This window comes from Hemitrygon akajei, chromosome 8 (assembly GCF_048418815.1).
Source record: "Hemitrygon akajei chromosome 8, sHemAka1.3, whole genome shotgun sequence".
NCBI lineage: Eukaryota > Metazoa > Chordata > Chondrichthyes > Myliobatiformes > Dasyatidae > Hemitrygon > Hemitrygon akajei.
In genome coordinates, this window is record NC_133131.1 from 93752471 (window position 1) to 93766478 (window position 14008).

A 14008-nucleotide genomic window follows, 5' to 3' on the forward strand; every position below is an offset into this window, starting at 1 on the left:
AGCGTAGTACAGCCTAATGTGCTGAAACATGTCGAGGTTAAGAAAGGGGATGTGCTGGAATTTTGAAAAATATTAAGATAGATAAGTCCCTGGGGTTGGATGGGTTATACCCCAGGTTACTATGGGATGCAAGGGAAGAAATTGCTGTGTCTTTGTCAATGATCTTTGTGTCCTCACTGGCCACAAGGGAAATACCAGAGGATTGGAGGGAAGCAAATTTAATTCCTTTCTTCAAGAAAGGTAATAGGTGTCATCCTGGGTGTTATGGACCAGTGAGTCTTACATCAGGGCTGGGCAAATTATTGAAGAGGATTCTTAGTGATAGGATTTATGAGCATTTGGAGAAGCATAGACTGAATAGGAATAGTCAGCATGGCTTTGTGAGGGGCAGGTCATGCCTCACGAGCCTGATTGACTTCTACGACGAAGTGAAAAAAACTTGATGAAGGTAGAGTGGTGGTTGTGGTATATATGGATTTTAGCAAAGCTTTAAACAAGGTACCATGGCAGACTTGTTCAGAAAGTTAGTAGACAGGGAAACCCAGGAAAATTGGCTGCTTGAACTCAAAATTGACTTCCCCACAGAAGTCAGTAGGTGGTAATAGATGGAGCGTATTCTTCCTGGAGGTACACGTCCATCGGTGTTCCACAGTGTTACACAATTCCAAATGGATGAGGAACTGGAAGCATGGGTTATATGTCTGCAGATGACACAAAAGTTGGTGGTGTTGTGGATAGTGTGGAACGTTGTCATAATTTACATTGGAGATAGACAGGATGCTTGGTTGAGATAGATTTCAGACCAGAAAAGTGTGAATTGATACACTTTGGAAGGTCAAACTTGAAGGTAGAATACAAAATTAATGGCAAAATCTTAGTGGTATGGAGGAACGGAGGGATCTCGGAGTCCATGCCTATAGATCCTTCAAAGTTGCCACCCAGGTTAATAGTGTTGATAAGAAGGTGTATAGTGTGTTGGGCCTCATCTGTTGGGGGATTGAGTTCAAAAACTGTGAGTTAATGTTGCACATGTATAAAACTTGTTAGGCCACACATGGAGTATTGTGTTCAATTCTACTGACCTCATTATAGGAAGGATATGGAAAGTTTAGATTGGGTGCCTAGGAGATTTAACAAAATGTTTCCTGGATGAGAGAGCATGTCTTATGAGGAAAGGTTAAGCATGCTGGGGTTTGCCTCTTTGGATCAAAGGAGGATGAGAGGCGATTTTGATAGAGGGTTATAATTGATACTCAATGTCTTCATCAATACAACGAGCTACAGAGTTATTACACAGAGGAATTGATTTTAAAATACTGGTATCCATTTTGAGAACAGTGGTGAGCACTTCTGATACAGTGGGCATTATTAATCTTTCACCAATTGTATGAGATTTTCCACACTTTGCTATCATTTTGGAAATGTTATAAGAAGCAATGAGACCACTATCAAGGTCATTTTTTACTTTCCTGGCAAATGACTTGAGTGTGCAACACTTTGTAAATGCTTCTTCTGGAACTGAGTAATACCATAAGTAGTCTTTTCAGGGTGTCTTTTACTGAAGTGTTCCTGCAATCTTGATGGTTTCATGGCTTTACTAGACAGTACAGTATTACAAGTATGACACATGGGGTGTTGCTGATCGAATGGGAATGGAATTAAACCACACTCAGCTCTGTAATATTGTATTGATGCACTTTCTGTAGTTTCTGATTCTTGGCAGCATTAGAATTCAAGGCTTCACCACCTTCAGACTCATAGAGATTGTTCTGTATGTATTTATCCATCATTAACCAGGGCTATGTTAAAATTTTAAAAATAACACAAACTGGGAATCCCTATCAGAAGTTGATGACAGCATGATCGGTCAGGTCTTGTGCCTCAAGTTAGGGTGCCACTTACCGCCTCTCCCTCAAGAATCTTGAATGACCTCCAATGACTTCTATTTTCCCTAACACCCCATTAGGATACATGGTCACCCCTTGGGGTGCAGTACTACCCCCATTGGGAATCTATACAGATACTGTGTTGCAATTTTTTTAAGATAACTGCGGCTATCTGAGGTAAAGTAATACTAATCTCAGTTCTGCAGTTTTGATTGCTTTGAAGTGTAATTGTTTTATTGCAAAATTTACTGGTTTTAAAATGAGTATTAAGATCTTTTTTTCCATAATTCTAACAGTAAGCATTAATGTGTCAGCGCTCTTCCTGTCTTTGGTAGTTTACAGTAAACATTGACTCATATTACAAATTATGATAAAACCAAGGGCATCTCAAAAAATCCTTTTGTTCTTAAGGCAATAAAACATGTATTTCTGAATTAATCACAATATGTAAAAGTTTTGAAAACCGTAGAGTTAACAAAAAGCAATTTCAAATAAAAATGTATTCTAAGTGTATCATAGCTTGCCAAATGAAAACCAGGTGACCATTTATTGCAAATACAAATCTAAAACTGTGCTGAAACTTCATGAGAGCTCAGCTGTAGTCAGATTATAGGTGGTACAATGTTCATATTTTTCAGTAGTTCTACAGTTTCCCAAATATGCCAATTAAGATAAGCATCTATGTATTTTCAGCAACATATCTGCACATGCTGCAATATATGTATAGGGATCATTTACCTTTGAGGTTGGTGGAAAAATACATTGGTATATAATTTTAATTGGGATACTTGGATAATAAGTGGACATAACTGAGGGACTACCACCAGATGCATGGGTAGAAATCATGTCAGTCTATTGGGGAATTTAACAGGTGCAAGAAATCCTTTCCATACATGTTCAGCACATTCACTATTTTAGTGTCTTATAATTGAGCCTTGTATGGATGGTGTGATATTTCCATGCACATGCAAATTAGATGATCTTGCAGTGAAGTATCCCTTTATTTTGCGAAAAGCGAGCATGGCAGCTGTACCAGTTAATATTTAATCCTTCACCTCCTTGCATCTAATTACTGTAAAGACCCCATTCTATTCTCCCAGTTTCTCCATTCCAACTACAGATATTCTGACTGCGATTTTCTGAGTAGTTTTGATATATCTTTCTTCTTACTCAACCAGTGATTCATGCCCACTCAAGCTGTAAGGGCCTTTGAGTCACTCCCTCTATTTCCCACTCTTCTGTTCTCACTTCTCCTCCTCCTCCCTCCTTTTGTGACTAAAAGTAAGGTTCCATGCATCTTTTCCTTCCATCTAAGAGTTTCTTTATTTCATGAGTCACTCTTGATTAATTTCTGAAAGCTGGACCTTGATGCCACCACTAAATTAATCTGCCTTCCCATCAGTTCCCATCATTTTCTCTGTGAAAGAAATAAATCTCTATTTGCTGTGGTTCTTTCCTATTTACAACACTTCTGTTTACTCCTGATCATGCCAACAGTATTGTTAAAACACATGTGTATTGGAGCCAAAGGACATGGCCATGAATATTGTTAGGAAGCACAGTATATGAAATGTTACATTGGTTACAAACTAAACATTCCATGTCAGCTTTTGGATTATTATTTTTTGTCAATAATCTTTATTAGGCAAAAATAATAATACAGTGTCATACAGCAGAGAAATGATCTCTTTACTCTATACATCCACGCTGACCTCTGGCCTAATAACACATCTCTTTCTGCCATGTTAAAACTATATCCTTCAATATCTTGCTTATTCAAGTGCCTGTCTAAATGTCTCTTAAGTGTTATGATTGTATCTAATTCCACCATTCCCTCTAGCAGCATGTTCAGGTATCAACCACACTATGTGAAAACAAACTTATCTTCAGATTCTCGTTAAAACCTCCTTCCACTCACCTTAAACCTATTACCTTTATTTTTGATACTCCTACCAAGAGAAAAATATTTTGAATATCGACTCTAACAATGCCTTATATATTTCAATCACTTAGTCTCCTCTGCCGCAGTCTATGCAGTCTACCTTCGTATCTAAGTCCTCCATTCCAGAAACCAGCCTGGTGAATTCCCCTGCATCATGACGTCATTCTTATAGAGTGGCAAAATGAACTGTACAAGTGTGGCTGAACTGGTGTTTGTAAAGTTGTAGCAAAACGTTCCAACTCATAAATTCTGTGCTCCATTCTATGCAAGCAAGCATAGCATGTGACATTTACATCACCCTATCGACCGGTGCTGTCACTTCCAGGGAACTATGGACTTCAATGCCTAGCCTCTCTCCTCATTAATGCCCAGCTACTCTGCCCCACTAATTTTTGTGTAATCCACAATCATGCTAATCATACCTTCTACATTCACATCCAGGTCATTAATATATTTCACAAACAGCAATTGCCTTAGCACTGATCCCCCAGTACACAGAGTACTATCAGAATATTATTCTTCCACTGCTGCCTCTTTACCATCAAGCCAATTTTGGATCTAAGTGGCCAGCCCATCTTGGATCCCATGCACTCACATTCTGATCCACCTTCCATGTGTAACCTTATCAAATGCCTTATTAAAGTCCATATAGACAATATCTGCAGCCAGCCTCATAAATCCCCTTGTTACTTCCTCAAAAAAAACCTATCAAATTAGTGAGGCAGGAATCCCCTGTTGCTTTGAATTTTCTACAATAGTTTCCCTATCACTGACATAATACTCTCCAGCCTGTAGTCATCCAACTTATGCTTGCTGACCTTCCTAAATAAAAGAATGCCATTAGGTATTCTCCAGTATTCTGGTACCTTGCCTGTGATAAACTATGAAGCAGAAATCTCCATCAAGCTCCCTTGTTTCCCATAGCATTGTGGGATAGATCTCATCTGTCCCTGGGGATTATTCCATCCTTATGCATTTCAGGTTATCTGTACCTCCCCCTTCTTAATAGCTATACAGTGCAGACAATGAATGTCATCAAATCTGAACTTTTGATTTCTCCATGTCCTTGTTCTTGGTGAATACAGGAAACAAGTATTCAATTAGGACCTCACCAACACCCCTCAGCACCATGCACAGATTGTCCCTTTAGTCCCTAAGAGACCATAAGACATTGGATTAGAACTAAGCCATTTGGCCCATCGAGTCTGCTCCACCATTCAATCATGGCTGATCTAATTTTCCCCTCCTCAGCCCCACTCCCCAACCTTCTCCCCATAACCTTTGATGCCATGTCCAATCAAGAACCTATTTAGCTCTGTCTTGAATACCCCCAACAATCTGGCCTCCACAGCTGCCTGTGGTAATAAATTCTACAAATTCACCACCCTCTGGGTAAAAAAATTTCTCTGCATCTCTGTTGTAAATGAATACCCCTCTATCCTGAGGCTGTGCCCTCTTGTCCTAGACTCTTCCACCATGAGAAACATCCTTTCCACATCTACTCTATCTAGGTCTTTCAACATTCGAAAGGTTTCAATGAGATCCCCCCCTTATCATTCTAAATTCAAGCAAGTACAGACCCAGGGTTACCAAATGTCCTCGTATGATAACCCCTTCATTCCCAGAATTATCCTTGTGAACTTCCTTTGAACCCTCTCAACGCCAGCACATCTTTTCTTAGATGGGAGCCCAAAACTGTTCACAATACCCAAGTGCCTTGTAAAGCCTCAGTGTCACATCCCTGCTCTTTATTCTAGAACTCTTGAAATGAATGCCAATATGGTATTTGCCTTCCTCACCACAAACTCTACCTGCAAGTTAACCTTCAGGGTGTTCTCACAAGGACTCCCAAGACCCTTCGCATCTCAGATTTTTGGATTTTCTCCCATTTAGAAAATAGTCTTCACATTGATTTTTACTACCAGTGTGCATGACCACCCATTTTCCAACATTGTATTTCATCTGCCACTTTCTTGCCCATTCTCCTAATCTGTCTAAGTCCTTCTGCAGCCCACCTGTTTCCTCAACACAACTGCCCCTCCATCAATCTTCATATCATCTACAAACCTGGCACAAAGCCATCTATTCCATTATCTAAATCATTGAGATACAGCATAAAAAGAAGTGGTCCCAACAGTGACCCCTGCGGTACACCACTTGTTACTGGCAGCCAACCAGAAAAGGATCAACTTATTCCTAGCCTCCTAGCAATTAACCAATGCTCTAATCATGCCAGTAACTTTCCTGTAATACCATGGACTTTTAACCTGGTAAGCAGCCTCATGTGTGTCACCTTGTCAAACGCTTTCTGAAAGTCCAAATATACAACATCCAGTGCATCCCCTTTATCTATCCTACTTGTAATCTTCTCAAACAATTCTAACAGGTTTGTCAGGCAAGATTTTCTCTTAAGGAAACCATGCTGACTTTGTCCTATCTTCACCTGTGTCACCTAGTATTCCATAATCTCATCCTTAACAACTGACTCCAGCATCTTACTAACCACTAGGTCAGGCTAACTGGTCTATAATTTACTTACTGCTGCCTTTCTCCTTTTTTAAAGAGTGGAGTGACATTTGCAATTTTCTAGTCCTCTATCACCATGCCAGAGTCCAATGATTTTTGAAAGTTCATTTCTAATGCCTTGACAATCTCTACCAGTACCTCTTTCAGAACCCTAGGGTGCAGTTCATCTGGTCTGGGAGACTTATGTACCTTCAGGTCTTTAAGCTTTTTGAGCTCCTTCTCTCTTGTAATGGTAACTGCACTCACTTCTCTTCACCTGCATCCTTCAACATCTGGCACACTGCTAGTGTCTTCCACAGTGAAGGCTAATGCAAAATACTCATTTAGCTATCTCCTTGTCCCCCATTATTATTTCTCTGGTCTCATTTTCTAGTGGTCCAATATCCGCTCTCATTTTTTACATATCTGAAAAAGCTTTAACTATCCACTTTGAAATCGTTTGCTAGCTTGCTTTCTTTTTCCTCCAAATGATTCTTTTAGTTGCTCTCTGTAGGGTTTTAAAAGCTTCCCAATCCTCTGTCTTCCCACTAATTTTTGCTTTGTTGTATGCACTCTATGTTAGCTTTAACTTCCTTTGTCAGGCGCGGTTGTACTATTTGCCATTTGAATATTTTTCTCTTTTTGGAATACATCTATCCTGCACCTTCCTCATTTTTCCCAGAAACTCACACCATTGCTACTCTGCTATCATCCCTGCCAGCATCTCCTTCCAATTTACTTTGGCCACTCCTCTCTCATACCACTGAAATACTGCTACATCAGAGTTTATTTTGTCCCTATTACTTCCTAAGGGATCTTTTACTTTAAGCTCCCTAATCACCGCTGGTTCATTACATAACACCCAATCCAGATTAGCTGAAACCCTAGTAGGCTCAACGACAAACTACTCTAAAAAGCCATCTCATAGACATTCAACAAACTCACTCTCTTGGGATCCATTTCCAACCTGACTTTCTCAATCGATCTGCGTGTTGATATTTTCCATGATTAGCATAACATTGCCCTTTTGACACACCTTTTCTACTTCCTGTTGCAATCTGTGGTCCGTAGCCCAGCTAGTGTTGGGAGGCCTGTATATAACTGCCATCAGGGTCCTTTTGCCCTTGCAGTTTCTTAATTCAATCCACAAGGATTAAACATTTTCTGATCCTATGTCACATCTTTCTACCAATTTGATGCCATTCTTTGCCAGCAAAGCCAGGCCACCCCCTCTGCCGACCTTCCTATCCCTCTGATACAAGGTATAACCTTGGACATTCAGCTCCCAGCTACAACCATCCTTCACCTACAATTCAGTGATGACCACAACATCATATCCAACAATCTGTAAAAGTGCAACAAGATCATCCCACCCCTCTGCCAAATTAGTTTATACCCTATCCTACAGCTTTAACGGACATGCCCACAAGAATATTGTTTCCCCTTGGGTTCAGGTGCAACCTGTCAATTTTGAACAGGTCATACATCCCCCAGCAGAGATCCCAATTATCCAAGAACTGAAGCCCTGCCCCCTGCACCAGCTTCTCAGCCACACATTCATTTGCCAAGTCATCCTGTTTCTACCCTCACTGGCACGTGGCACAGGCAAAGCAATCCAGAAATTACCACCTTGGTGGTCCTGCTTCTCAGCTTTCTGCCTAGCTCTCTAAATTCTCTCTTCAGGATGTCTTTGCTTTTCCTTCCTATGTTATTGGTACCAATTATGTACCAAGACGTCTGGCTGCTCTCCCCTCTTCCCCTCCAGAATGCAAGACATCCCTAGCCCTGGCACTTGAGAGGCAACATACCATTGGGGTGTCCCGTTCACATCCACAGAATCTCCTGTCTGTTCCTCTGACTATTGAATTCCCTGTCACTACTGTCCCCTCTTCTCCCTCTTCCCCTTCTGCACCATGTACCTATCGATGCTTGGTGCCAGTAATCTGGTCACCGTGGCATTCCCTTGGAAGGTCATCCCCCAGAACAGCTCAGTTATTATTGAGGGGAATGGCATCAGGGGTGCTCTGTGCTAACTGCCTATTCACAATTCCATTTCTCCTGACAGTCACCCAGCTACTCAGCTCCTGCAACTTCGGGGTGACTACTTCCCTGTAACTCGATCAATTATCTCCTCACTCTCCTGTACGAGCTGAAGGTCAGCCAGGCCAGGCAGCATCTTTCATCAGGACTAGAGAAATAAAGATTTGAGGAATCAGAGTTGGAAGCGGGCAGAGGGGAGGAAGAAACACAAGATGATAGGTGAAATGGGGAGGGGGGAGGGGTGAAGTAAAGAGCTGGGAAGTTGACCGGTGAAAGGGATACCTGGCTGGAAAAGGGGGAATCTGATAGGAGAGGACAGAGCCCATGGAAGAAAGAAAAGGGGGAGGAGCACCAGAGGGAGGTGATGGGCAGGTAAGGAGATAAGGTGAGAGCAGGAAATGGGAATGGGGAATGGTGAAGGTGGGTTGGGTCATTACCGGAAGTTTGAGAAATCGATGTTCATGCCATCAGGATGGAGGCTGCCCCTACGGAATATAAGGTATTTGCTCCTACAACCTGAGTGTGGCCTCATCATGACAGTAGAGGAGGCCATGGACTGACATGTCGGAATGGGAATTAAAATGAGTGGCTACTGGGAGGTCCCTCTTTTTCTGGCAGATGGAGCGTAGGTGCTCGTTGAAGTGGTCTCCCAATCTAAATTGGTACTCACCCATATACAGGAGGCCACACTGGAAGAACAGAGCGTAGATGCTCGACAAAGGGGTCTCCTAATCTACATCTCTGCTGCATCTGCTCTTAGGATGATGCTTTTCATTCCAGAATGAAGAAGGTATCCTCCTTCTTCTAAGGAAGGGGTTTCCCTTCCTCCACTATCAATGCTGCCCTCAACCATATCTCTTCCATTTCAAGCACATCTGCCCTCACCCCATCCTCCTACCGCTACACCTCTAAGGATAGGGTTCCTCTTGTCCTCACCTGCCACCCCAAAGGCTCCTTGTTCAGCACATAATTTTTCATAACTTCTGCCATCTCCAAGAGGATCCTACCACCAAGCACATCTTTCTCCCAACCACCCCCGCGCCCAATTTCCTGCTCTCCGCAGGGATTGCTCCCTGTGCGACTCCCTTGTCTATTCGCCCCTCCCCACTGATCTCCCCCCGGTACTTATCCTTGTAAGCAGAACAAGTGCTACACCTGCCGCTACACCACCTTCCTCACCATCATTCAGGGCCCCAGACAGTCCTTCCAGATGAGGCGACACTTTACCTGTGAGTCTGTAGGGTCATCTACTGCATCCGGTGCTCCGGTGTGTTCTCCTGTGTATCAGTGAGACCCAGTGTAGATTGTGAGTGCTTCGCTGAGCACTCACACTCCATCCACCAGAAAAAGCGGGATCTCCCAGTGGCCATGCATTTTAATTCCTCTTCTCATTCCCATTCCAACATGTCAGTCCATGGCCTCCTCTACTGTCATGATGAGGCCATACTCGGGTTGTACGAGCAATACTTTATATTCCATATGAGTAGCCTCGATCGATTTCTCAAACTTCCAGTAATGAGCCAACCCTCCCATTCCCCACTCCCATTTCCTGCTCTCACCTTTTCTCCTTACCTGCCCACACCTCCCTCTGGAGTTCCTCCCCCTTTTCTTTCTTCCATGGCCTTCTGTCCTCTCCTATCATATTCCCCCTTCTCCAGCCCTGTACCTCTTTCACCAGTCAACTTCCCAGTTCTTTACTTCACCTTTCCCCCCTCCCGATTTCACCTATTATCTTGTGTTTCTTCCTCCCCTCTGCCCGCTTCTAACTCTGACTCCTCAAATCTTTATTTCTCCAGTCCTGATGAAGGGTCTCGGCCTGAAAAGTCGACTGTACTCTTTTCCATAGATGCTGCCTGGTCTGCTAAGTTTCTAGAACCTCCTGGAGATGATTACTATTTATTAGTAAATGAGAATAAAATCACAAGCCATTGACTGGAAAGATGTCAATTTTATGTGATTTTAAATGCTCACTTGAGTGCTTATCGAAGTAATTAAACACCACTTTTCAACAAGTTAAGAGCTATTCCAAGGCCATTTAGAACAGAGATAAAGAGAAGTTTCATCATTGAGAGGATGACAAGCCTTTGATGTTCTTTATCTCAAAGGAATGTGGAGGTTGTGTCATTCATCATAAATGTAATGATTTCTGGCAATTGAGGAAATCAAACTGCACAGTATGAGAGTAGTGTTGAAAAATGGCACTGAGGTGGAAAGTCAACCATGGCTTGATGAATGACGGAGCAGGCTCAAAAAGCCAAAGGACAATTGTTCTTATTTCTTACACTATGGAGACATCAGTACAAATCCAGGATAGCAGATGGGGGATTTAGGTTCAGTTAATTAAATAAGTAAGTCACAATAAACAAAAACAAACAAGAATAATCAGAGAAACCAAATGAAACAAATTGCTGAAGGTAGAGTGGTTGGATGTGGTGTACGTGGATCGTACTAAGGCATTGAACAAGATTCCTTGTGGAAAACTCATCCAGAAGGTATATGCCCTGGGATCCATGGAAACTTGGCTGTGTGGAATTAGTTAGCCTACAGAAGGCAGAAGGGTGGTAGTAGATGGAGCGAATTCTGTCTGGAAGTTAGTGAGCAATGGCATTTCACAGTTATCTGTTCTGGAATCCCTGCTCTTTGGGATTTTTTTTATATAAGTGTCTTGGATGATGAAGTAGGAGGTTGGATTAGTAAGTTTGCAGAAGGTTAGTGGTGTTATGGGTAGTGCAGAAGGTTGTTGTAGGTTACAACAGGACATAGCCAGGATGCAGAGCTGGGCTGAGTAGCTGCAGATGGAGTTCAGTCTGGAGAAGTGTGAAGTGATACACTTTGGAAGGTCAAACTTGAAGGTTGAGTACAGGGTTAATAGCAGGATTCTAAGCAGTGTGCAAGAATAGAGGGATCTATGAACAACATACATAGATCCCACAAAGTTGACATGCAAGTTGGTAGGTTGGTCAAGGAGGTCTTCATTAGTTCAGATATTGGGTTTAAGAGACGTGAGGTGATGTTGCTACATTATAAAAATCTTGTTAAACAATAAATGGAGTATTGTGTTCAGTTCTGGTCAGCTGATTATGTATGTGGAAGTACTAGAAAGAATGCCGAGGAGATTTACCAGAATACTGCCTGGAATTAAGAGCATTTTATACAAGGAAAGGTTGAGCAAACTTGGACTTCTTTCTTTGGAGCAAAGGAAGGTGGGAGGTAAATTGATAAAGGTGTATTAAATTATGAGAAGCATAGATAGAGTAGACAGCCAGTGCCTTTTCACAATGGTGGCAATGGCTCATATCAGAGGACACCATTTTAAGGTGAATGGAGGAAGGTTTAGGGGACATGTCAGAGGTAGGTTTTTGACACAGAGAGTGGGAAGTGTCTGAAATGCCCTGTCATGGGTGGTGGTTGATACTGATATATTAGGGACATTTAAAAGAATCTTAAATAGGGACATGGATGAATTCGAGAGTTTGGTCTACCTAGGAAGGAAGGGTTAGATTGATCGTGGAGTAGGTTAAAAGGTCGAGAGAACATCATAGTCTGAAGTGCCCATACTGTTCTATACTATTCTGTGTTCTTCTTTCTAACTTAGAGAGTCAAGCAGCTCTGTGGAAGCAATTGTGGCAAGTCAACATTTCAGGTTGAGATCCTGGATCAGGACTAAGAGGGAAAAAGAAAGATGTTGAGCATAGAGCAATATGAGCAGGTGGAACAGAGGCTGGTGGGTGTTAGGTGGAACTGTCTGAGGGAATGGGTGATGACCAGGTGAAACCAGGCAGGGGAAGGGTGAGAGAATAAGAAGGATGGACAAAGGGAGAGCAACTAGATGAACCAGAGAGTATATGTGAGAAGAGAACACCAGGGGTGTGAGTTCCCTGAAATGGAAAATTACATCATTATGTTGGCCAAAGGATAAAACTTCAGAGGTATTGACACCCTTTCCATTGATGAAAACTGCTATGTGTTCTCCTGATTTCAATTTCATGAAGTCTGCAATCACCTCCTTGGCCTTACTGACATTGAGTGCAAGATTTTGGTGTGACACTGCTCAGGCAGGAGAATGGAGTTAAGAGGAATAATAAATCAGCGATAATTCAATGGTGGAGAAGATTTGATGGGCTGAATTACCTAATCTTGCTTTTATGTCTTATGGTTTATGGTCACTCAACCATCTGCGCTATCTCACTCCTGTACGCCTCCTCGTCACTATCTGAGATTCTACCAACAACTGTTGTGTCATAGGCGAATTCACAGATAGCGTTTGAGCTGTGCCTAGCCACTCAGTCATGGGAGTAGTGAGAGGAGAGCAGGGGGCTAAGCACACATTCTTGAGGTGCACCTGAGTTGATGTGCAGCGAGGCAAAAATATTATTTCCAATCTGTACTGACTGTGGTCTCCCAATGAAGAAATCAAGGATCTATTTGCAGAGGGAGGTACAGGAGCCCAGGTTTTGAAGCTTGCTGATTAGTACTGAGGAGATGATGGTGTTGAATGCTGAGCTGTAGTCAATAAACAGCAGCCTGATGTGGGTCCTGTTGTTGTCCAGGTGTTCCAATACGTTACATTACATATTGCAATACATTATTAATAAATATTCTTGACAACATTGCATTATTTATCCTAGCTCTAAGTAATGGTAATCCGTGTTCTATGCACTTTGATAAAATGTATGTGATTTTTGTCTTCTAGGCTACAGTTCAGCACTACACCCTTTTCAATTACTACGGCTCTTCAATGGTGGCACTTTCAACATTAGTTACAACAAGAAGTATAAGCCTATTAAATTTACTGTGCCACCCTCAACCAGGAAGGTTTGTATTTAACTGTGGTGATATGTAACTGCTGTATGTAAGTATGGTATTTAGTCAGATTTATTAACTCAAATGTTTGGAATATTTTAAATAAGTGACCTCTTTCTCGATGTTATACTCAATAGCTCAATGATAAAATCACTTTGTTTCATTTCTGTTGTGTTAAAATAAGGACTGATATGGAAACTTGTGACTTTCTTGTGAAAGGGGGTGGGATGCCCAGTAACCCAGTAGCTCATAATAACCCAAACATTTGTGCCGTGTGCCTGTCAGAGCATTTCAAAGCAAATACCCACTAGTACAGCATTCAGGTTTCCCAATCAACAAGCGTAAACAGGCACAAAGATGTAATCTCAGTTCTTGAAAGTTCCATTCATGCAAGCTTACACACTTGCAGAGAGAGAGAGAACACACAGTCACTATCATCCTTATGCTATGCTTGATTCTCCTCAATCATTCTCAATAGATGCTTTCCATCTATGTATCAACATATCTTGTACCTCTTTTATAACTTATAACAGTGTCCCATTTTCCTTCATTCCAATGGTTGACTATAAAGCAGTCAGAAGAGATGGAGATCAGACATGGAGGTTTGACAATGTACAGCAATAGGCCTTTAAAGCACAGGAACTAAGTGAAGTTTTGACATGTCTTTCCCAGAATTAAGTGTCAGTTCTCTATGGCATACAACAGTCACAAGCTGACATTGTCGAGAGTGAATAAAATATGATCTTTGTACAAAAAGCATTCTCATTTTGCATTGATATATTTCGTCTCCCATAAGGTTTTTATGTTCCTAAGGAAGGTGATCCAGACAGAA

The 14008-nt window shown here is 41.8% G+C and overlaps 2 protein-coding genes across 2 annotated transcripts in view; one reads left to right on the forward strand and one right to left on the reverse strand.

Annotated features, from left to right (window-relative positions):
• LOC140732058 (uncharacterized) overlaps nucleotides 1–14008 on the forward strand; it is a 178875-nt gene that overhangs the window by 128653 nt on the left and 36214 nt on the right. Inside the window, exon 9 of the mRNA XM_073054182.1 lies at nucleotides 13067–13188. Within this exon, the coding sequence (XP_072910283.1) occupies nucleotides 13067–13188 (122 nt within the window). The remainder of the gene's footprint in view (nucleotides 1–13066; nucleotides 13189–14008) is intronic.
• sdhaf3 (succinate dehydrogenase complex assembly factor 3) overlaps nucleotides 1–14008 on the reverse strand; it is a 158262-nt gene that overhangs the window by 47976 nt on the left and 96278 nt on the right. The gene's annotated exons all lie outside the window — the stretch shown is intronic.